General features: G+C 32.5%; 2 protein-coding genes across 3 annotated transcripts in view; one reads left to right on the forward strand and one right to left on the reverse strand.

Annotated features, from left to right (window-relative positions):
* Positions 1-1,066: 1,066 nt before the first annotated feature.
* On the forward strand, positions 1,067-14,995 carry LOC141483013 (turripeptide Ici9.2-like). Of its 2 annotated transcripts, none has more exons than XM_074177120.1 (3): positions 1,067-1,215; positions 11,106-11,294; positions 14,851-14,995. In XM_074177120.1, exons 1-3 carry the CDS (start codon positions 1,182-1,184, stop codon positions 14,907-14,909), a joined length of 282 nt encoding a protein of 93 aa, XP_074033221.1. In that variant the 5' UTR covers positions 1,067-1,181; the 3' UTR covers positions 14,910-14,995. The 2 variants fall into 2 exon arrangements, with proteins under 2 accessions (XP_074033221.1, XP_074033222.1); XM_074177121.1 differs by lacking the exon at positions 1,067-1,215 and adding an exon at positions 4,736-4,876.
* Positions 14,996-20,039: 5,044 nt separating this feature from the next.
* tow (target of wingless) overlaps positions 20,040-26,711 on the reverse strand; it is a 91,374-nt gene continuing 84,702 nt past the window's right edge. The window contains exon 7 of the mRNA XM_074177122.1: positions 20,040-26,650. Within this exon, the coding sequence (XP_074033223.1) occupies positions 26,414-26,650 (237 nt within the window). The 3' untranslated portion in view covers positions 20,040-26,413. The remainder of the gene's footprint in view (positions 26,651-26,711) is intronic.

Genomic DNA, 26,711 nt, shown 5'->3' on the forward strand with positions numbered 1-26,711 from the left:
AATTCCATTACGAATGTTTGAAATACAAACTGAATAGATAAAAGTGTTTTTGTATAATTCAGTGTTCATTTGTTTCAATAGTAGTTTTATTCCGTGTAATTCAATGTTTATATTACAAAAAGGCTTTTTTTTCAGTCTGTGTCTTAAAATTATTCCTTTGCATCATCTACACATAATTGAATAGTCTAGTATGCGTAGTAGTAGGGTCACAGTTCATCGATAATAATTTTTCGGGTCGATGGATTGGAAGCAGAGGTTCTACAGAATGGCCACCCACATCCCTAGATTTGACACCACTAGACTTTTTATGGGGCACTATCATTTTCAATAGTGTAATTTGAAGTTCAACTAGCTGTTTCATGCGTCTTCGTTTCCGTTGAACGTGTTTTCTCCGACTTTTTAACAGTAAGAAGTTCTTATACAGTTGCCTATCTTTGATTCATGAAAAAATTATTTCAAAAACTGTATATATGCTCAAACAAAATATTCAGCAAAATCAACTGAACAGTATTTTCATAGTGTATTTGATGAAATTTTATCTGAATGCTGAATTTTCACGGCACTGTTGTGCCGTGAAAAGGTTTTCATAGACAACGTTATAGATGAGTCGCCTTATTGAAAAAGGGTTGTATATTTCCATGCCTAATTGAATGACCTAGGCGACCTCGGTAAATCATCATAGTTGATACAACTTAGCGCTTAAACCCTGACAGCATCTCCTGATGAACTGTAATATAATGAAATGGACAGCTCACTTGGTTGAACATGAAGAAGGGTAGAAGAACATTTTTTGACATTCGTTCATTTTTCTTCACTACTGTTGTCAGGTCGATAACATGAGATCAGATGTTACAAATGATAAAACAAAATAAAATCTTGTTTTTCATATTTTTGGTTTCCTGGAAAGATAAACGAAAGGCAAAACTATATTTTAGAAAAGGGACTTACTTGTAGACGCAATAAATAAGTTTTGGATGAGTAATCTGTACCATGCAAATAGTGAACGAGAATCAGTTCTCGTGGGTCAGAATTTGTCGTAACTGGATTGTTAACACGTGAGAAATTAATTTAAAGCGGTTTACAACGCCAGTAATAATACAGAGGGGATCACTATATAAAAACGGATCATGTTTATTATCTCATCAGTGTATCTGCCAGAACACAGTGTCTAAATAATTGCAATGAAAACAACAATTGTACTTCTTATTGTGCTTGGTGAGTGAAATCTTGTCAATGTTTAATTTGCGCAGTTACATGCGCAGTGTAAATAAAAGATTAATTTTCATTCGACATTATGAAAAATACTTGATGAATTATACTTCGTAAACTCATCACCATTAATTCTTTGAAAAAATCAAATAAAAGATATGTGATATTATCTGAGAAAGTTTTTTTTAACAATTGTTTTTTTCTCAAATTTTTGAGTGATGATGTATGCATGATTCAATTCTGAATTTACTAAAACCAAGTGAATTCCTTATACTATACAGCGTGACTCACGGTCGATGGTAGGTTAGACGTTTCTGGAAAACACAAAGCATGATTTTTCTGAAAATTTCACCTCTCACATTTCCTTACCTGTTATCGATCTAAAATATTTTCAGCATTGCGGCGTTGCCACTTCTATCAAAAAGTCCTAGCAATTTTTTTTAATGGAACACCCCGTATATTAATACATTTTTGGAATCGCTCTAGTATTTTAATACTTTTTTGTTTTTAATGTCCTATACCTGTCTCTATCTGTTTTCGAGATAAAAAATAAATTGTGCTAAATATGGTCCAAAATATAGCCTTAATTGAAATTAATTACATCAGTACTCTCAATTCATGTAAAGTTGATATTTCGATGATAGTTTGGACAAACTCGAAATATTCAAATAACACCAAGAAATCGACTCCATATCATACAGGGCGTGCTAAAATTACTATTATTTCCATTGTGCATAAAAGTAGTCAAAAGCTCATTTTTTCAAATGAAACCCCCTGTATATTACTCGGTAAATTGAAAGATGGTGAAAAATGCTTTAAGATGATATATCATGTCCCTATACCTAAATCGTCAAGTTTTCTCAATAAAGTCGCTTCTTCTAGAAACATTATTTTTTTTAGAATTTGGATTTAGGTAGCAGTGAAATTATCAAACTTATAGCAGTTCGGTTACTTTTATAAGTAACTTACAAAGATTTATCGACGGTGTTTCGAAACATCTTCCAAAATGAATGCAAATATCGATTATTCAAACGAAGTTCTTATGAAATTATTTATTATACACATGAACAAAGTGATCAAATCATTGTCAGAACGTGTAAAAAATTCAACCAAATGTATCCTGCATCAACACCAATGAACGAGAGGAAGTTTGTAAGATTACAAAATAATTTTCTTAACTATGGCTCCATGTTAAACGCGCCTTCAACATTACCAAAACCTGTTACTTCAAATGAGGACAATACTGTTAACGTTTTGGCATATTTTTATGCATATCCAGAAGCTTCCATTCGCAGTGCAGAAAAAGATTTAGGTGTATCACATGCTTTGGTACAACGAATTTTGAAAAATCACGGAATGCATCCGTATAAATTTACCAAAGTTCAAGCTCTAAAAGCAGAAGACTTCGAACGTAGAATGCATTTTTGTGAATCCCTTTTGATTCATGCACAGGAAGGTCGGGAATTTTTGTCAAAAATAATTTGGAGCGATGAATCAAAATTTACGAGGGATGATATTTTCAATAGAAGGAATAAACATTTTTGGGCTGATCATAATCCTCATGTTACAAAAGAAATGGGTTTTCAAGAAAAATTTGACCTGAATGTTTTCTGTTATCTGAAGAACAATAAAATTAGCTTTTTTATTTATGAAGACACACTGAATGCAGAGAGATATCTACAAATATTAAGGACGATTGTAACCGATTTTCTTGAAAATTTGCCTTTAGATGAATATAGGAACTCGTGGTTTCAACTGGACGGAGCGCCAGCTCATTCCACCCAGGAAGTTTCCAGGAAACTTGACGAACTCTTCGACGACCGTTGGTTTAGGCGTTTAGGGCCGTGGGATGGCCACCGAGATCACCCGATCTCACGTCACTTGACTTTTTTTATGTGGTGTTTTAGAAGAAAGGGTATAAAGTACTCCAGTGCCTACCAAAGAAGAATTGCGACGGCAAATAGTTCGGAGTATTGAAGATCTGGATCCCCAGGAAATTGAAAAAGCAACCACAAGTCGCGTACAAAAAAACATTTTAAAGTGTTTAGAATGTAATGGACAACATTTTCAGCATTTATTGGGAAAATGTGATATTTTGTTTACAATTTTGTTATTTCGAATCGTCCTATGCTGTTATTGTCTGTACTTTCACATGTTTCGGCCCACAAAATCTTACTTTTTACCTAGAAATGACTGATTTTTGATACAGTTGTTCCCTGGAAACTTTGAGCCATAGTTAAGGAAATTATTTTGTAACCTTAAAAACTTCCTCTCGTCCATTGGTGTTAATTCAGGATACATTTGGTTGAATTTTTTAAACGTTCTGACAATGATTTGATCATTTTGTTCATGTGTATAATAAATAATTTCATAAGAACTTCGTTTGAATAATCGATATTTGCATTCATTTTGGAAGATGATCCGAAACACCGTCGATAACTCTTTGTAAATCTAATATATAAAAATGGATGTTTGTTGGTTGGTTGGTTGGTTGGTTGGTTGGTAAGTGATTACATCGCTCAATCGATCGTGATGAAACTTGACATGTATGAGTAATTTTTCATAGAGAAGGTTTATAGGCTATCAATTTTTCTGTAACTCGCCACTAGATGTCACTGTAGAACAATTTTTTGAAAGCACTGTTCTATAACGCTGCGCGCGCCTAAGTTCGTTGATTCTGATTCTATCAAAACATTGGAACAGCAGCGATACAGCAACATAGTACTAGTTACTTATAAAAGTAACCGAACTGCTATAAGCTTGATAATTCCACTGCTACCTAAATCCAAATTCTAAAAAAAAATAATGTTTCTAGAAGAAGCGACTTTATTAAGAAAACTTGACGATTTAGGTATAGGGACATGATATATCATCTTGAAGCATTTTTCACCATCTTTCAATTTACCGAGTAATATACAGGAGGTTTCTTTTGAAAAAATGAACTTTTGACAACTTTTATGCATAATGGAAATAATAGTAATTTTAGCACGCCCTGTATGATATGGAGTCGATTTCTTGGTGTTATTTGAATATTTCGAGTTTGTCCAAACTATCATCAAAATATCAACTTTTCATGAATTGAGAGTACTGATGTACTTAATTTCAATTAAGGCTATGTTTTGGACCATATTCAGCACTATTTATTTTTAATCTCGAAAACAGATAGAGATAGGTATAGGACATTATTAACAAAAAAGTATTGAAATACCAGAGCGATTCCAAAAATGTATTAATTTTGATTTGGTTAAACGGAAAGTTGTAGAAGCATTTTTAGCATTTATTCATTTTTTTTTACTACTTTTGTCAGATCGACAAATGATAACACAAAAGAAAATCTTGTTTTTCATATTTTTGGTTTCCTGGAAGAATAATTGAAAAGAAAAACTATGTTTCAGTAAGGGAACTTACGCAATAAATGAGTTTTAAATGAGTAATCTGTACCATGCAAATAGTGGACGAGAATCAGTTCTAGTAGGTCAGAATTTGCCGTAACTGGATTGTTAACACGTGAGAAATTAATTTAAAGCGGTTTACAGCGCAAGGACTAATGCAGAGGGGATCACTATATAAAAACGGATCATGTTTATTATCTCATCAGTGTATTTACCAGAACACAGTGTCTAAATAATTGCAATGAAAACAACAATTGTTTTTCTTATTGTGCTTGGTGAGTGAAATCATTCCAATGTTTTTTTGCACAGTTACATGAGTTAAAACTTGTCGATTTTCAATAACGCTTTTGTATTTTATTTTGAAAATTTCAATCTGTTCCAGAACAAAGGATATTAACAAACAACAAGAAATATTTTCAAGGTGTTCAAATGACGGATTCATTTTCATTGGACATTTTGAGGAAGACTTGATACATTGTACTTAGTAAACTCAACACCATTAATTCTTTGAAAAAATTCAAATAAAAGATATGTGATATCTGGGAAAGTTTTTTTTAACAATTTTTTTTCTCCATTTTTTTGAGTGATAACGTATGCATGATTCAATTCTGAATTTACTAAAACCAAGTGAATTCCTTATACTATACAGCGTGACTTACGGTCGATGGTAGGTTAGACGTTTCTGGAAAACACAAAGCATGATTTTTCTGAAAATTTCACCTCTCACATTTCCTTACCTGTTATTATCGATCTAAAATATTTTCAGCATTGCGGCGTTGCCACTTCTATCAAAAAGTCCTAGCAATTATTTTTTTTAATGGAACACCCCGTATATTTTTGGAATCGCTCTAGTATTTTAATACTTTTTTGTTTTTAATGTCCTATACCTATCTCTATCTGTTTTCGAGATAAAAAATAAATTGTGCTGAATATGGTCCAAAATATAGCCTTAATTGAAATTAAGTACATCAGTACTCTCAATTCATGAATAGTTGATATTTCGATGCTAGTTTGGACAAACTCGAAATATTCAAATAACACCAAGAAATCGACTCCATATCATACAGAGCGTGCTAAAATTATTATTATTTCCATTGTGCATAAAATTAGTCAAAAGTTCATTTTTTCAAATAAAACCCCCTCTATATTACTCGGTAAATTGAAAGATGATGAAAAATGCTTCAAGATGATATATCATGTCCCTATACCTAAATCGTCAAGTTTTCTCAATAAAGTCGCTTCTTCTAGAAACATTATTTTTTTCAGAATTTAGATTTAGGTAGCAGTGGAATTATCAAGCTTATAGCAGTTCGGTTACTTTTATAAGTAATTTACAAAATGAATGCAAATATCGATTATTCAAACGAAGTTCTTATGAAATTATTTATTATACACATGAACAAAATGATCAAACCATTGTCAGAACGTGTAAAAAATTCAACCAAATGTATCCTGAATCAACACCAATGAACGAGAGGAAGTTTGTAAGATTACAAAATAATTTCCTTAACTATAGCTCCATGTTAAACGCGCCTTCAACATTACCAAAACCTGTTACTTCAAATGAGGACAATACTGTTAACGTTTTGGCATATTTTTATGCATATCCAGAAGCTTCCATTCGCAGTGCAGAAAAAGATCACAAGATCACATGCTTTGGTACAACGAATTTTGAAAAATCACGGAATGCATCCGTATAAATTTACCAAAGTTCAAGCTCTAAAAGCAGAAGACTTCGAACGTAGAATGCATTTTTGTGAATCCCTTTTGATTGATGCACAGGAAGGTCGGGAATTTTTGTCAAAAATAATTTAGAGCGATGAATCAAAATTTACGAGGGATGGTATTTTCAATAGAAGGAATAAACATTTTTGGGCTGATCATAATCCTCATGTTACAAAAGAAATGGGTTTTCAAGAAAAATTTGACCTGAATGTTTTCTGTATTCTGAAGAACAATAAAATTAGCTTTTTTATTTATGAAGACATACTGAATGCTGAGAGATATCTCCAAATATTAAGGACGATTGCAACCGATTTTCTTGAAAATTTGCCTTTAGAGGAATATAGGAATTCGTGGTTTCAACTGGATGGAGCGCCAGCTCTTTCCACCCAGGAAGTTTCCAGGAAACTTGACGAACTCTTCGACGATCGTTGGTTTAGGCGTTTAGGGCCGTGGGATGGCCACCGAGATCACCCGATTTCACGTCACTTGACTTTTTTTATGGGGTGTTTTAAAAAGGTATAAAGTACTCCAGTGCCTACCAAAGAAGAATTGCGACGGCAAATAGTTCGGAGTATTGAAGATCTGGATCCCCAGGAAATTGAAAAAACAACCACAAGTCGCGTACAAAAAAACATTTTAAAGTGTTTACAATGTAATGGACAACATTTTCAGCATTTATTGGGAAAATGTGATATTTTGTTTACAATTTTGTTATTTTGAATCGTCCTATTCTGTTATTGTCTGTACTTTCACATGTTTTACTCCACAAAATCCTACTTTTTACCTAGAAATGACTGATTTTTGGTACAGTTGTTCCCGCTTTTGTATTTCATTTTGAAAATTTCAATCTGTTCCAGAACAAAGGATATTAACAAACAACAAGAAATATTTTCAAGGTGTTCAAATGACGGATTCATTTTCATTGGACATTTTGAGGAAGACTTGATACATTGTACTTAGTAAACTCAACAACATTAATTCTTTGAAAAAATTCAAATAAAAGATATGTGATATCATCTGGGAAAGTTTTTTTTAACAATTTTTTTTCTCCATTTTTTTGAGTGATAACGTATGCATGATTCAATTCTGAATTTACTAAAACCAAGTCAATACGTTATACTATACAGTGCATTTCGTTAATGTCCCAAAATTGAAATTTGGGATAATGAAATTAATGCATAAATACTTCATTTTGAAGTGAAATTGACAGATGAAACTTTCAAGATGGCGACTGAGCGCCATCTGGGAAAAAAATTAAAAGACAAGGGTGATCTTGTGATACATTATTTTGAAGCTCCTGGCGAATACTTCAGAATCCTAGAATATGAAGTCAATATCTTCACCTGCTACAAAATGACGAAACATTTAATACTTTCCTGAAGACAAACATGTTAATATAGATGTTTTTAGAAATATTGTTTTTTATCTGCCATATGGCAATTCATACAATCAATAAATGTTTGTAGAGATACTGATGTTACTATATTCAAAAATGTTCGGAATGAAATATCAGATAGGCTGTTCATATATCAAGAAGTTCAAAACAACCATTTCGAGCATCTTCTGAACTGACCTCAAGCTTATTACCTTATATTATATAGTTAAATGGCAATGTATTGAAAGTTCCGCCATTTTGTGGATATTAACATTATATTATAGGGTTATGAAGCATTTGTCAAGAGACTCAAAAAGATGTGTCACAAGACCCTCCTTTCCATTAAATTTTTTTTTCCCAGATGGCGCCCAGTCGCAATCTTGAAAGTTTCCATCTTACAATTTCACTTCGAAATAAAGTATTCATGCATGAACTTCATTATCCCAAATTTCATTTTTTGAGTTGACACGTTCAAAAAATAAAAGGAGGGGCGACATTGAAGAAAAGCACTGTATACACTTACATCTAATACTATTTTGACAAAGTCCGAAAACTAACAATAGAAAAACATTTTTAATTTTTACAAATACTCACACACTTATTCTTTAATTCCTCCATCGTTAAACAGCACACCTACGAGAATAACAATACTTTAGTCCATTTGAAGGAATTTCGTAAATACAATAACGCTCCAAAAATATTCAGAATTGCATTATGAATAATTGATATACTCAATTCATCGATTTGGTTGATTTGGATTGTGACGAAGATGACTTACATTGATTATCAGTATTTTTGTGTTCTTCATAGCTGTCTTTTCATTTTCGTTGAAGATACTTGTGCAAATCTAAAATCACAATCTGCAGTTATCTATACAGACCGATCTGATTGAACCTTCTTGTCAATATTTTTTTATAAGAATACCTGTTTATCTTTCTCTCATTTCTAATCGTATTTTGTTAGCAAATATCATGCCAAAAAATTCATTTGTCAAATTGTTACATGGAAAATAGTATGAATGTTTCATGTCATATGTTAAATTATTTCACTGAAGCATTAAATGCTAATTAAAGTATAACATACGTATTTCATCAAGTGAAATAACACCAAAAAAATTTTGGGAAAAAACTTTTCTAGTTCCGATTGATATATGAAACATGAAAGAAAACCCATAAGAAAGAAATATCTACCCAATTTTTCAGATGTTATGAAAATACCAAACTCTTGACTGTCATGTGAGAACTACATAAGGTACGTGTGGTAGATGTCCTATTGAAAAACAACAGCTAACCAAGCTAATGCCGCGCAAAGCTGAAGTAAAACTATCAGGCACCTGTGTAACATCTTCCGTTTGGAAGATTCGTCGCCAATAATTTCCTATATATAAAAAGTATAGATTAATTTAATTTGGTGGAAATGACCACCGACAGACCGGTTTCGGAGTACTAGCTCCTCGTCAGTGCTGGGTGGGCCATTTTAGACGAAGTGAACCATCTGAATATCCCAAACAAACAAAACCAATTGCAACTGGTCATAAGTTCTGCCTGCAGTTGACTCAGTAAGATGCACCACTCTGTCACCTACAGACAAAGTCCGGAAGCAATTCCACAAACACATTCAATTTGCTCAAGCTCTGATAAAAATACTAAACCCTTGTCTATCTTGTGAGACCTATGTTTTTGTGGGAACGTGTGGCAGATACCCGACGGAAAAAACAACCCTTTGGGCTGGTTATCTGTTTTTCGACGTTTTTCCTGTTATATCCTATCAAATTTCACTTTTCATCAAAATGACATAGTGGTCATCCACGTGCTATTTAGCACTTGTTGATTGTTCAAATGTTTTGATTGTTGTATCAGCTACATGTCATTTTCAACTTCGTAACATAAAATATTTCGATCTCCTTTAACATGTGCTGTTAAGGTGCCTTCAAATTGAACTAACATCACATCACATCAACAGTAAGTTATGCCTATTTTGTCAATTCAAATCAAATCAAATTTTCTCAATCACAAAAGAAAGAATACAGTGGTCATCATTAACATTATTCTCAATTTCAGGTACCAACATATTTAAATATGTACAGGACTTTTGTAGGCGAGTTTTAAAATGACTCACTGGAGTAGACTCGCGCTAGGCAATTATAGCCTGTTTTGTGATGCATTAGTCAGCATGGCATTTGTACAATTGTATGTCTTATGTAATTGTATTCAAATGACAAGTGCAGTTTACTCACTTACTCACAGTTTAATAGAAAAAATAATTTTGGGTGACTGTTTTACTGACGAATTCAATTTTTACGTCCTGGTTCATTTTTGATCGAATTTTTCTTGAATGTTTTTTAGAAAAATCTACTCGCTTATGGAACATTTTTATTAGGCAGTGATAAGTGTATAGTGAATGAATATGTAACATGTCGGTTTCTTGATATATCCCTCATGTTGAAAAGAGTATTTTTTTAAGTTACTTTTTGATAGAATATTTGGGCGGTTTGTAACGAACCAATAGCATATTTGAATGTTTCACCTCAAGCAGAAATACAATATTTACTTATAGATTCGAAAAGAGAGGTATAAAGTTTGATTAAATTGTTTTTGATAGTATGTCACGTAGTTCATAAAAACTGTGCATTGATACTCTGAACCTTTCTGTAACAATTCAAATTTGTATTCATCATACCTTTTTAAATAACTAGGTTTCATCGACAATGTAAATATATAAACAATCAGACGTTGAAGTCTTCTTTGTTTCTTGGTAGTTTTGATGAGCAAAAAATCTCCCACCGCAGAATAGGTCATAACTCTTTTAATACATTGGGCTCATTGATGACCACCTTTCTTTAAATTCGAGTCATGTTTTATCAATTTTAAATATCTGCTGTGAAGGAAAATACTATATTGATATCTCTATTGACCTATCAGTACTGGGTCATTAGGAGAAACAGTAGAGGCTTGACCATATTTGCTGATTTTCTGATCAGACAATTTGGATCATCTAATACCAAAAGCCGTGAGTGCTCTTTTGAAAGAACTGACCCCATCAATGAATAGTGATAGGGAATTATTGAATAATTTGAATAATCTAGTCATATCCTGATGATGCTAAATTGGTTAACAAAACGCTCATCAAGGAACAGTGCTTGAGTTAAGTATGAAAAAAGTGTTTTCATTAGATTCAATTGAGCCAGAAGCTTCAATCCAATTCTACCTATTAACTAACTAAAGAAATCCATTTCAAATTTCACGAAATGAAAATATTCGAATGAAATGTAAACTCAGTGTGAAATATAATTGCGAAAAAAATCTTGTTGAAGTCCAATGAAGAGACAGTAATAGACATTGAGGGTAAATTCATTGTGTTTGAAAGGAATATGCAATTAACATAACTGAAACAATAAATTTTAGTGGCTGTCCTGGCAGTCCAAGCTGGTCCCTCCAAGGGAACTACCAAACCAGCATTGAAGAAAAAACCATGTATGAAGGATTGTGGTACTGACTATAAACCAGTTTGTGGTGGAGATGGTACTGGTAAAGGCAACAAGAGTTTTGGTAGTCAATGCGTTTTGGACAACTACAACTGTGAGAACTCACAAAGTAAGTATTAGATATAGATATCTGAATATTATGTTTCGTCCTGAGGTTTCAAAAGTAATCCTCTTCGAATCATCCTACTTCGGTAATTTCATCAGCTCAATCGAGCAGAAACAATCGCGTGGTTTCTTAAATAGTTAATTATGTTCTTTTTTCAAAAAGGTTAGTTGGGTAACCGGATCAATCTTTCTTGAAACAATTGTTTTATTGTTAATGTTTCGATTTTGAATAAATTCATTTTCAGTGCTCGAAAATGAGTTTCATCGTGTTGAAAATATAGCTATTTTGTCACGAAAATTTCATTGTTTCAATATTTTTATTTTTATTATGTGTCTATATATCTACAATTTCTTCATATCTTCATTTTCAACATGGAGAGATCTGCACCCAAACAACAATTCCTAAAAGAATATTGGATCACTAAACTAGTTTATTGATTTATTTGTTTGGATTATTTCACTAAACGAGCCAAAAGTGTTTCAAACTTTAATAATCACTTTAGCACCAGAATGACGAGCAAATTCACTGACAAGACAATATAAAAAAGTTCATTTTGAACTGTTACTTGTGATGCATTTGCTGATGATGGCATGTCCAACATCTGTGGTCCCAGCGTATATACACAAGCACAATGTGGCCTACTCAAATTCTTCATTGAAATGTTCGGAATTCCGACGGTATTGTCGAGACAAAGTTGTTGAATTATAAATTGATGGATGTAGCCGTTACTACGTGGTAGGAGATCATGACGAAAAGAGAAATGAAATTTTTTATGTTTTTTACCACTTTTATTTATAACTAACGTTAATGCAGTTTCGTCCTATATGGACATTTTCAAACTTGAACAATAAACTAACAATGAGTCATTACATTCGCTATATCAATTGGATATATTTGTTTCCCAATCATAGACTTTGTATGATGCTGAATTTGTTGTAGTTCTACTCGAACATCGGCCCTCGAACAGCTCCCGGTTAGGAAAATGTCACCTGAAAAGAAGATAAAATATCGAGAATTACTCTTCAGATCCCACAAACTCTACCCAGACCACTCTATCAAAACAGCTACCCTTATTATCGTAGACCTTGTTAGAGTGGCGTCCTTTTTACTTTCGAACCTCGAGATCTCATTAATTTGCCGCACTACGGCAGAAATATTGGATAGACAAATTCAGAAGGTTGCTATACTTGACTCATTTCTCCGTTTTTGGGTTCATAATTCTGGGGCACTTACCTCATAGTTTGGAGACTCACTGATACCAGCGCAGCAGGGCGCTGGCATCAGTTACCGAAAGGCAAAATCTTTTGAATTGTGATTCATTTTTGATGCTCATATATATTCGTGATAACACAAGTCAAGTCAATTAATATTTACGATCTATGTGAAATTGCACCAGAATCTTGTTACTTTTCACTTCTTTCGTTGAGTCCCGAACTCATTTCGTTTGAAGCGATTTAGAAACTGACATTATTTTCCTGAAAGATTCACTACAAAGTTGCTTCCAGCTAGTTGGATCCACTGATCGAAATGGTTTTCTTTCTGAAATATCTCTGATGTGGTTCTCGATTCTTAATCTTTCATTTCAGTTTCCTTTTTTGTTTTTTTTGTTTTCCTTTTTTGTTTTGAATATGCATTGTGATAAACTCTTTCAAAAAGCTGAATTTTCATCTTATCTCAAGGCATGTGTGGAGGTTAACTATTAGAATAGCATTTTGTAACTTTCAAACTATTCATTTCTCCCAAGTGCCATGGGTCCTCTGATTTTTTCTCCCATTTCTGTAGTAGTTTGTACTGGTCCCTTTCTGGCGTATTCTTCTGGGCATAATTTGGTTTGTCCTTTAATAGTTTGCCTTCATTCGCATGAAATAGAGCGTGATGTTTATGTCTCTGTCTTGCATTGCCTGCAGCTAAAGTCTTTGTCTCACAGCCCAATTTTTTTTGTTGTCTTCTCAATGGAAACTGTCCAGAGAGTAACTCTGTAATTTTGCTGGGCCAATCTCTGCTCTGTCGGATAAGTTCTTTATGTTATTCATGCGCCCACTTTTCAATATGATTTCATACCAAAGAGCCCCACAACTCGTTCTCGACCTATACATATATGGATTTATTGTTCCGTACCTGGCACACTCATCAGTTTTTATGTTGCCTATGATTCCTGAGTGACCTGGTCGCCAGTATATAGTCAGTAAGTTCCTACCCAGCAGTTTCTTCAAATATTAGTTCTGATGTTAGCTCTTGATACTTCTTCCAACAGGAGTTCCAGGAAGTATCCAAAAATAATAGATGGTCTGGATCTATCCATATGAGCATGATTCCAAAAGAGCTCAATTATCTGCTTATAGATCTTCAGATAGTGGCGATACTTCTAACATGCTCATTGGATGATACAGTAGTAACCAGCATGATTTATCGATGATTCATTTCAGTTGGTAAAATGGGTGGTTTAAAAACGGAATATAGACTCGTTACCCTGTTGGGAATCGCACGTTGAAAGATAACACCACCAAGAGAATGTAGTTTCACAACCGTATCATGTGGTGTGTTGTAAAAAACATTTGTAAACGATTCCTCAGTTGTATCATTGAAAAAACTTGTAAATTTCCTGCTTGGTGTGTACGCTAGCAAGATATACCATTAGTGATTTTTGGTTGTGAAACTCAAAATACAAACTCAAAACTAACTAAAGCGTGTGTGTTATTCTTTTTTATCTTTTCTTGAGCTGTGAACAAATACTAGATCAAGTCAATCCTATCTGAATCTAATCTGATTCTAGTTTGAATAAATGAACAAATCCTTTAATTTATGTGAGCCAACACTCCCAGGCTGACACTTAAAATGATATTCTCTTATGAATAAATTTTTAATACGATGCCATACATTATTGCAACTTCCATTGGTGAAAGTATTTTTACAATCGGTGGAATTGTTTGTAACTTTATTCACTACTTTCATTCATTTTTCATAATATTGGTTTAGATTACTGTCACATTTTCAGGCACTTAAAATAATTATTTCCTCAAATGCATAAAAACGATCAAACAATTCAAAGCTAGGCAGCGTTAACAGCGTTCAACAGTGATTGAATGAATAAGACCTGTTTAACCGATTGAAACGAAACTGAATTGTTGTTCCTATTTCACGTAAATCTTAAAATTTGAATTTTTAAACTGATTTTTTGAGTTCTTATAATCTTTTGTACTCTACTCTCAATCGACCATAATGCGTGCAAAACCATAATTTCAAAAAATTTGCTCGTGAAATTATACAATCAAGCAATTTGCTTACAACATTTCATTAATTATGAATTTGTACACATTTTCCTCTATCCAAGCTTGACCAAATGGGATCACAAACAATTTATCAAATGAATTCATCAACTCCCATTATTTCAAACCCTGTCTCCTTTGTTCAATATACTCATGTCAAATTGTCAACTGACTGACCAGGATTTGGTATTGGAGTATTATAACAATGAACTAGCCTTAATATAATGAGGCAGTTGTCCAATGTATTGCAATTCTCATGACAACAATCATGAAATGTACTTACTCTTTTTCAGATTTGAAGGTTGTAAGCAATGGTGAATGCCCTGGAGGTGGTGGAGTTCGTCTTCAATAAAAATCAACTTGATACGCTAAAACTCATAATCATCATCAGATATCAACAAAATGTATGTTTGAATTCAATAAAATAACAGCAAAGGATTTCTTCAATTTTTATTGCCAATCATTTTTTATACAACACTTGGAATCAGTCAAATAAATTACATTGATTTTTGAAGTAAATATAAACTTAAAAATTTGGTCATTTGCCGATATTGTTATATTGAATAAGAAAAATGATAATAACAAAAAATGCTTTTATTGAAAGGTTACTCAGTACAAGAGATAATAATCTAACCTAACAAATGGCAGAACTCAACGTCTGCGCATGATACATCAAGGCAGAAATTGCTCTTTCATCCAACCATCTTATCTCAGCATTGCAGTTGAATAAATACTAGATACAGTTTTTATTTTTGGTACACTGAACCTTTTCCAAGAATTACAAAAATACATGGTGAAATAATGTTTTCAAAAATTAAACGTTCTGATAGAAATATTTTATTGTAAGAATTGTAAAAAACTATTTTATTTATACTGCTTTTCTTGAATCATACTTCCTTCACTGAGGAAACGAGAGTTTTCTAAAATGGAATCTATACATATAAACAAGTCGTTAGTTTGGCTTTTCTCACATGAAACATTTATACACTGATGATATATTTTTCTACTAATTACAATATCACATTTCAAAGAGTTGTCTAACAGGATCATATACAATTTAATCTAAATATATTTATGATAAATATGTTTTAGAATATTTCCTAAAGGTATTTATTTTTTGTAATTTGCCCCATATGTATTCCATATTAAAAGTATCTACTTCAACTAACTTACCAAGCATCATAGATTAGAATATACAAGTAACTGTATATAATTTTTTTGTTGATGAGAAAATACAAGTGCAATTCGTTCGTATGAAGACCTATTTTTTTGTAGAAATTCATATTGAATATAAGATAAAGACAATAACTCTTCTCTGATTTTTACTGAGTTTATTATTTGTTACGACTGGTTTCGGTTTATTAAACCATTCTCAAGTTTACAAATACACAATGTATCACTTACTTGAGAATGGTTTAATGAACCGAAACCGGTCGTAACAAATAAAAAAGTCAGTAAAAGTATACAAAAGTTATTTTCTTCATCCTATATTCTACTTACAAGTGCAATCATTTGTACACTGTTTGGGGAAAATATCGTTGATTATTTTTCAGAGACCTTTTGAAAATAATCTAGTTTCCACTTATGATATCATTCAACTGATAAGGTGATATGTGAAAAATTATAGGAGCACAACTTTCCTTCAACTCTTCATATTATACAGAAAGTTCACAAGTTTCATTTCTTACTATGACAACAGTGTGCATTCTGAACAATCATTTGAAAATTATTACTATTAAAAAATAGAAAAATCTAAAAAACGAATGAAACTGAGGAAAAATTATCGAACCTGGGAATCTCACCTTTATACTACCAATAAAAAAGTTTGCACAAAGCGGTAATCGTACTGATGTAACAACCTGAAGTCATCCGTTAAAATTTTTTTGATACGATTCTAGGAGAATAAGCCCAAGGAGTTTGTAGTTTTGTTCATTAGTAAGAAGCATCTGTATATAAAATCGATGTTCATCTTTGTTTAATGACCCACATCTTTTCAACTACAAAAGATTCAGCAATTTTTAATAAGCAAATCCATTAAACATCAATATACTTTTGAATCGTTAATTTTTTCATATGTTACTTTTATCATATTGCCTTTGTGAACCTAAAAAAAACAAAAATTCCACATCAATCACATGATTTAATTTCAGAATCAGGTGAATTTGCTGAAAATGATGACTGCTATTCATCTTTCCGAATGAAAGTTTGATATATAAATCATATATAATGAAAGATTGGTTTAAAAAATGTATATATTTCTCAAACAATTATTGTTATAGATTTTATTGATGAACGTTTTGTTAACATTCGTGAATTATACAAAAATTCGGAGAACAGAAATTTTTTAAAATGGCCTTTTATATCATATGGTTATTACTGTTATTTAATGAATTAACAAATGAAATATAAAAATGAAAATGTGTATTATAGAGAGAATATTCCATAATAATAGTGAAATAAAGAATTAAAAACTTCGAAATTCCTCATAAAATGAAATGGCAAAAAAAATATGTTTTCATCCTATTTTCCAATTTTTCAACGAATAATGTTGAAAATAACAATTGATGAATTTTTTGAATAATTAAATAATGGGGAAACCTTATTCCACATTCTTTTGATTTTTTTTATTATTATTTATGAAACCAAAAATATCACAAGTTCTTGAATACATTTAGAGTAGTTGTTGAAAAGTCTCGACAAAGTTCAATAGGCTGAGGATCTTTTTTTTGAAAAATCCAAGTCGTAATATATAAGTGGAAACTCTCCATAAATCAATTCAACGGACAGTTCTCAATGAATTTCCTATAGAGGCAGCATTGAATGAAAAGTATCCAAATGATGAAAATTCTAAAGTACTTGTTAAATACCTCAAACTTCAATATTGATTGAATAATTTTTAAAAAATAGAACTTTTTTCTAATTTTCAATTGTTTATAACTTCTGAAATTGTTTATATTAATTAAAACGAGTTGAGAAAACAGAAAAAATTAAGGAACATCAACTATTCTTTCATAACTATTCAGTACTGTTGTGAATTGAATAAGATTTATAACTTTTCACTTAACAGAAGATATGTCATGATGACGAAGATACAAATTTAAAATTCCAAATTCTATATTTGTGGGAAAGAATTGAAGCTCAACAACAACGTAAATAATGAAATTGCCTTCTATTGTGTCTGAACAAATTGTGTATTATTAATAGAGTCGTAATAAAAAATATACCTACTATTCACTGATGAGCTGCTTCACAGTGAACACAACATTTAGCTCATTTTTGGAATATATAAAAAAGGGTCCTGAAAGTGACCTGAAATAACCCAACCCTACATTTTCCTGTGGGATATTAGCTTCTAACTGGCACGTTAGAAATAGAGAAAATATATTCAATAATTCATTAGGTAGAATCATAGAGGAAATCAAATTATCGATATGACTGTTCGGTATTGAGTGGAATTAATGCGGTAAAAACAAATGCCGTCGGGTATTTGCATAAATAATAACATCAATTATGATGAAACTGGCAAGGACATTTTTTATTGGCGATACATCCTGTTTATTTCAGATTTTAAATTTATTGACGGAAGATGTGAATTTTGGATTTTTATAACTAGTCTCCTAGTATACTAGTAAAGTACGAGTGATGATTTTCAACAAATTGAGAACACCAAGTCGCATTTTAAACAATTATGGAAACTTTTACTGTTAGTAACGTTATTGAACCAGTCTTTTCACAGATTGTTCATTGTTTATAAAGGCACTACAGATATTTTCAACTGAACGATGGAATTTTTCTGCATGAGGTGAAATAATTGAATAACCAGCATCAAAATCGGAATGCAAGTAATAATAAATGTATTTTCATATTACAGCACATTTTAGTGTTCTGTTTATAATCTGTTAATAATCTTGCTTTGGATTTCTATTTACGGAGTCATCTGGACGCTCCCATTCATAAAACTCCTGTACTAGATGTGATTGACTTAAGAAATCAAATAATTGACAATTGCAATGTCATAAGGAATACTCCTGATAGTTTTGAAAGTGTCAGACAATCAATGACAAACCGATTGCAGTTGTGTATTTTATCAGAAAGTGAGCATTTTGCTTATTTACTCCAAGGTCGAAATTTTTCATTATTTACTTTTGGTTTTTATTTTATTTCGTCCATGGATAGTTTGTAGAAGATATTTTTTCCGGAAAACGAACCTTATATGAAGACAATACAAAAGGACAAAAGTTGTATTTTCAGTGGCTTAATCTAAAAAAAAACTACTACAACATGTCGATTACGTGCTTTTTTTCCAATATTCTCCCATAGCTTGTTGGGAATTCACATATTATGAATTAATATAATCATTGCCGAGAAACACGTTTGAAATAGAAAAATAAAAAACTCTTTCCCCATAAAAAAAGTTTTCTGCTTAAGAGACTGGTCCATAAATTTTGCTAAATCCGAATTTGGGTTGTCGGGATTTGTCACAAAAGTTTAAGTTTTGAAATATGGTACGAGTGTGATGAAACATCATTCATATGTGATTGAGGGGTAGACGAATTCAATATTTTGACAAATCACATCTCATCTACACTATTAGTTCAAAATGAAAAATGTAACAAACATATTTCTTTAAACTTCAAACTCACTTCAAGTTTCAGATTTCAATAATTCGATCGATCTGTAAAATGGTGTAGATATCATTTTGTATCGCTTTCTTCGCTTTTACTTTCGCCTCGGTAAGAATTCTGACCCATATACAGTGTCATCCCCAAAGTATGCACCATAAGGGAAACTTCTTCTTTATTAAGGGTTTTTCTACAAAAAGTTATTCATGATAAGAGTTTGTGCATCCCCTAAAACTAAACATGCACCAACGAAATACAGTAAAACGCACTTAATATACGAGAAGCCTTCAAATATTTGATTTTGAGACAAGAGTAAAGTACTCTTATTTTGAAAAATATCGGGAAATATTATTTGAAAAAGTTGTTCAGCATTAAATAGTATATCTAGATTTGAAGTCATGGCCATCTAAATGGGCACTACGAAAATTATTATTACGGAAATTATTTGCCAAAATGATATGGCAATATTACAAATTACACAACTATGGTGTTAACCACGGATAATTTTTTTGAAGGGTAAAATAATTTTCCAAGTTTTTGGTGCAAAGTTATTTTTATTTTTTGTTAACACCGAAAATTACTCAAAATTATACAGAACTGTAACAAAAACCTGATATTCAATAATATCAAATTACAAAACAGCAAAATAAAATAAGTATTTCGGAACAAACTGATTTTCTGGAGACTTTCTTGTCCAAAAAAATCTCCAGAAAATCAATAAGTTTGTTCCAAAATACCTATTTTATCTTGATATTTTGTGATTTGATTTTATTCAATATTATATTATTGTTACAATACTGTATAATTTCGAGTAATTTCTGGTGTTGACAAAAAATTAAAAAAACTTTGCACCAAAAACTTTCAAAATTATTTTACTCTTCAAAAAAATTGACCGTGGTTAACACCATAGTTGTGTAATTTGTAATATTGGAGGCTTTTGGAATAAAACGTCGTATACAGGATGCTGCCTATTTATCGTTTTAGCAAACTTTTCTTTTCGTAGTTGCCATTTAAAAAAAAAGGTAAAAAAAATAAAACTTCACTAAGATGGCCATGACTTCAAATCTAGATGTAGGTACTCTTCAATGCTAAACAATTTTTTGAATAACATTTCCCAAAATTTTTCAAAATAAGAGAGCTTTACTTCTGTCTCAAAATCAAATATTTGAAGGCTCCTCGTATATTACATATGTTTCACGGTATTTTGTTGGTGCATGTTTAGTTTTAGGGGATACACAAACTTTTATGAAGAATAACTTTTTGTCGAAAATCACTTAATAAAGAAGTTTCTCATATGGTGCATACTTTGGGGATGACACTCTACAACTTGACGAATCTAGCTGTTATCTACCTCTGAATATTGGATGCGCAATAGATGAGCCGGCGGGTGAAAGCTCAGTAACATCGAGGAACTCTTGTAGAGAGCTTTGGAATAAAATTGGATCACAAAGAGATTAATTTTAATACTTATAAGAAATGTTTTTTGGAACAGTTGTGACTGATTTGCCGTTAAGAAGCGTTGTGGTGATCGATAATGCACCATATCAGAATGAATAAGTCGACAAAATGCGAACGACTCGACCAAAGAAGCCGATATGCAACCATGGTTATCAGAGAGGAATATTCCATTTAGAAAAAACATACTGAAACCTGAATTATATGCCCTCGTAAACAACTATAAGTCAAAATTCAAGCGGTATGAAAAAAATTAGCTCTTTCTAGTAGGAAATCACAACGTTATACGATTACCGCCATATCATCCGGATTTGAATTCAACTAAGTTGGTTTGGACTGCACTGAAAGATTGCTTGGCAAATAAAAATATCATTTTGAATTTCGACTGTGTCATACAATATTGCGACGATTTTTTTTACATTTTCCTTCAGAGCAATGGAAATCTCGTTGCGAACCAGAAGTTTGAGAACGACTTCATGTCAAATGTACCCATGTTAGACATCATCGTGGGTGGATCTAATTATTGATTTATATGATGAGAATAGCATCAACTGCAACGAAACAGGAATATGGGGATGATGTTTCATAGGATGAAGATGGTAATCTTCCCGGAATCAAAACCCTTCCTGTCGAAAACCGTGTATCAATAGTATGCTAAAAGTCGTAATATAATCTTAAGGCGACTAAACTTCGAAAATATCATATGAATTGTATCTATGTATATAAAGGTATTTTATTACGTGCTACGTTTCATAATCATGTCTAGTAAGCATGCATTCAATTATGGGTTGTAAGTTAATCCATTTTCTCTTAATTCATTTATCTCTAATGAGAATATACGTATCTAAGTGCAATTACATATCACTCATTATCTTTCTGGTACGAGTCGTCGACACTTCCCGAATTTATTCAAAACAGCATTCTTCTCCCGATTATACTTCCTGATGAAAGTTGGTATATAGGTTGGTATATAGTGGATAGTAACCGTATCTCTTTATCGTTCGCGCATCTCAGAGGCACAGCTAGATTTGCCAAGTTATAATTTTATGTCTTCTGTTAATTCCATCAATGAATTTTTGTACAAAATCTCGTCTAGTTCAGGAGTTTAACGTTTGAAAGGCAATGATTTAAAGGTTTAGGAGTTTGAGAGTTTAGAGATTATGCATTTGGAGTTCCATAGCTCATGGATTCTACATTTCTGAATTAAGGATTCAGTATTCGAGGATTTAGGATTACGGATTGAGAGTTCCCGGTATAACGATAGTTGAGAGTTATGATTCAAATGATTAATTTCTTACTCATTGTGAGTGTTCTGAAAAAGACATGTTTTGTCTTCTCCTTTAATAAAAAGAAACTGAAAAGAAAAACCGATGCGTCATTCGCATCACCTCAGGATTTTTTTTATTATAGTTTATATATTTTAAAATGATAAATGGGTAATTTGCCAGTTTGTCCAAGATGTGGAATTCAAAACATTTAAATATTGCTGTCATTCACTAACAGTTTATGTTATGTATGCGAAATTTTTTGAACGCAATCTTTGAAGGTTATATTTATGAAATCCTTGTAATCATGTATCAAATTGTATTAGTCAAAGGTTCTATATATTTTCTCAACATTTGAAAAGTGTCCAAGGGTTACCTAGTACTTCACATTTTTGTGTGATCTAAACAATTTCTAATGTATCTGAAATAATTTCGATCAATAGCACTTTGTTTTACAATGTGATTGGTAATCAAATTGTTGTAGAAGTTGATAAATCCAATTCCAATTCTATTTTCCATGCTCATACATTTATTTCATAAGAATAACTGGAAACCATTTCAACAACTTATTCTCTGAATAATCTACAAAAATTTTGATATTCAGAATTATTGCTTTGTAATTTCTCCTAAAAACGCCAAATTTATTCGATTCTACAAAAAAATCATATAGAGGGTGTTGTATGTATACGAATTATACCCAAATTCATTTTTTTCATCGCATGACTTTGAAAGATTGCGATTAGAGTAGGCTAGACAAGAAGCATCATTCAATATAAGTGAAAGAGTGAACTGAAGAGTTATATATAATATTGATTTATTCATGGTGTATGTTTAGACGCGGTGCAGATGGGAGTATAATCAACGCGACGCTCATCCTTATAATTTGCCCGGCGTTTATTTTACTCCCATCTTCAGCGGGTGTCATTCAGCACAAGAGAAACCTTATTTTGAAAGGTTACGAACAAAATTCACATTTATTTCATAGTTGGACAAGAAATATTGAACTACGCCAAATAACGAAAGTCTTTCTCAAATTATTTACCAGTCATTCCCATTTTTATAAATTGCGTTTAAGTAATATCAAGACAAAAAAATTTTTCCAGTAAAGCTGCTTGTTGAATTTTTTTCTTCAACTGAACAATGAAAAAATGATCTGCCAAGTTTGAAAATTAAAATCCAGTTCGATTATTGTGAATTACTTCAGAAAAAAGTACTTCTTCAGAAATGTGTGAAATCTATTGACTTCTGACATCCAATAACGAAAGACTCTAACATTAATTTTCTCATTTCGACAATGGTTCTAGGTAAGTTCTCATCTAAAGCTTTTAGAATACAAGATCCCCTCGTGAACGTAGACTGAAAAACTGGTTTCTGGTTTTCAAAACTTGTTAATATAGTTTATTGTGTTTCCAATATGAAAAGTTTACAAAACCGCGACACATGTTTCGCTATTCAGTAGCTCCCTGAAGCAAGACTGTGTTATTGTATAGTGAAACACGTGTCAAAATTTTGTAAACATTCCATAGCGCAAATCACAATAAACTGTACTAAAAATTTTGATATGGATTTCCCTCAAGTATCGGCCAATTCCATTCCATACTTGTTTTCACTCATCGTAATCAGATATAATCAATGAGGCAATGAGTAATCGTCAATCCTGCACATACTTCAAACATTTTATCGAATTGGAAATCATATAATACATTTTACGCCATCTTCCGATAATATGCATTCATTTCAAAATGTGAGAGCAAGAAAAATTACGTAATTTTCAGTAGAAATGAAATTTTGTATACAATACGCATGAAAGTGTTTGAAAAACTGAAAAAAATATATTTGAAAAAAACAGTATTTTTCAAAGAGTGACATATCAGACGGAAAAGTTTTAATGTGAATAGTATAACGTAAAAAAGAAACAAGTAAATTAATATATACGACTTTCGACTTTCTCTAGATGATGCAGCTAGCTCAATTGAACTTTGAAATCATGTCAATCTTATAGATCTAAAGCAAATGAACTTTAAACGTTCAAGCCAGTCTCTATTATATCTACACAGTAGGTTTAATAGACTGACGCCTATCAGAAAAGAACTACTCCCCTGGTTAATACCACGAAGGGCGTTGGATTATATCCGACAGGCGTCAGTGCAGGAATCTTCACAGAATTTTTTTCCTGCATATGCAATCGGCAACACAACTGAGAGAGTCGACCTTCAATTTTGGAACGGGCACACTTGCATACCGGTTTCGGGCTCGTTAGCCACTCGTCAGTACAAGATAGTGACCATCATCGACCTAAAGTCAATGATATTCCGCAATTGAAAATCGGAATTCTTTCAGAGTATTTCATTCCTCTTCCGAAGTTGGAGCGAACATCACAAGATGTCACTCCATCTAGTGGACGAGGTACTAACCAACTGCATATCCGTAATTTGCCCGATTCCTCTGAATAAGGAAGAAAAACTTCCTTATTAGTCAGTGGGCTATGCTTAAAGACTGGCAGTAAACAAATCTAAAGCAAATGAAGCAGTTTTCAAGCATAGCCCACTGACTAATAAGAAAGTTTTTCTTCCTTATTCAGAGGAATCGGGCAAATTACGGATATGCAGTTGGTTAGTACCTCGTCCACTAGATGGAGTGACATTTTATGATGTTCTGCACTGACGCCTGTCGGGTATAATCCAACGCCCTTCGTGGTATTAGCCAGGGGAGTAATTGTTTTCTGATAGGCGTCAGTCCATTAAACCTTTTGTGTAAATATATAGAGACTGGCTTGAACGTTTAAAGTTCATTTGCTTTAGATTTTTTTACTGCCAGCCTTCAAGCATAGTCCACTGACTAATAAGAAAGTCAATCTTATAGATTTTGTTAATCGATGAAATAAGGATAATCAAAAACGTCTAAGAGGTTTCAATTTCTGACTGAATTCAGATGTTTGGAATACCTCTCTAGTTGTGAAGTATAAAGGTTTCGAAGGCAAAAAGGGTGGAGCTAGTTCACATCGGTGATAACAGAAATGAAAACAAACAATAGTAATCATTTGGGGACTCACTCTATGAAATTTTTCAATACATCATGCAACTCAAACTAAATGTGTGCACCTCTCTCTTTCTCTTGCCCCTACAGTAATATACGAAACGCAACTTTCTATCTTCACTATCATATACCACCCTCTCAACTTCCGTTCGCCTAGCCCGATAACACTTTTCGTAACGATATCGTCTCGCGAATATTACTGGAGTTTTTTCCCACCACCAAACCGTTATTTCAACACCTCGTATAGAGGTGATAAAAATAACGGTTTGGTGTTGGGACTCAATTCCAGTAATATTCATGAATCAACTGATAAAAAAAATGACTTTTTGTATACGTACTTTAGGGTATTTTCTCTTTCAATAAAATATTTTGCTACATCCTATGACAAAGAAAACGAACTGAGTTGTATATTGGTTTTAGAGATATACGAAATTCACGATTCAATCAAGTATGGTATAACCAGCAGCAAAATACTTGACAAAGATCAAAGTAAATTATGTTAAATACATATGCCCCTATTGACAGTTGAACATAATTTACTTCAATCCCTGTCGAGTATCTATGCGCTGGTTTCATCATCAATGATCAAAACATCATTTCGGAATATATCTGAAAAAACCTTCGGTTTGTATCGCAGTTCATTCAAATATTTCGTAGTTTCAACAAAATACAATTTGATGGATACCTTCATTGAAAAAATACTTCTTTACTTTGTTCTTCCACCATGACAGTTCCATCTGCTGCACGTAATTTATGATTATTATCAAACATCTAAGTTATTTGTAATCTTTTGAGGCCGGAGATAACTGTGTCCGAGTTTTTTTCAAGGGATTGTTAGAGCCGTGGTTTGAAGTTTTGTATATGAAATATTAATGAGACATCGTACGCTGCGCCGTACTCTAGTTGTCCTCACTGCACATACTATAACTAACCCTGACCAATAAAGGATGAGTAGTGAAGACAATCAGAGTGATGCGTCTGTTGTCTCACTACCTTGAATAATGTTTACCGCAATTGTAGATGCCACTTAAAAATCTACAGGCTACGACCAAAATGCCCAGAAAAAAAATACTTCAGAGTTGACTTTTGACATTTCTGAGGTTTGCTCTGACTCCCTATTTGAAGAATGAACCTTGTCTCCAACTCGCAATCTTTGAAAATCATCCATACACTTCATTGGAAAACTAGAGATATATTTTATATTTTGTTGTGATCGATATTTTAGTGGAATAAGGAGAGCTGAATTGATACACTTTGCAATAACTGAGGTGTACCCGCTTATTGGCATATTGTACCAATTTATCATTTGACACCGCTCCTTCACTTAGTCTACTAAGTTTTCGTTCATTAACAATTTTCGTGTATATTTCACAACCTCTCCCCATTCGATAATTTTGCAAAACTTGAACCAGAACATGTTAAGATATTTTGGGCGGTTTAATACCGGATCGCCTGAAACCTCTACGGAGATCATTTTATCACGTCATTTCGTATTGTTTTCTCTGCAAATTATTCATATCGCTTTGTTGCCCGCTTTTCACAATAACCGGTGCGGTAGTCTGATACGTTTTCAGTGGTCCTCTATAGGTTGGATGCGGTTGGTTTTGCGCTAGAACTTGTTCCCTTGCTTCTTTGTACTGTTGATACTGAGCAGAGTGCTGTTGGTGATACATTGGTTGCTGGAGAAGTCCTCCGTTCGTATAGGATGTTGTGTACTAAACAGAAAAAGTTTGTTGATTAACTGATTAACGGAACTGAGCAACTTATTAATAATAC

This window comes from Leptinotarsa decemlineata, unplaced genomic scaffold, assembly GCF_025532065.1.
Source record: "Leptinotarsa decemlineata unplaced genomic scaffold, Ldec_3_MD MMD2_tig00002159_RagTag_RagTag, whole genome shotgun sequence".
Lineage (NCBI taxonomy): Eukaryota > Metazoa > Arthropoda > Insecta > Coleoptera > Chrysomelidae > Leptinotarsa > Leptinotarsa decemlineata.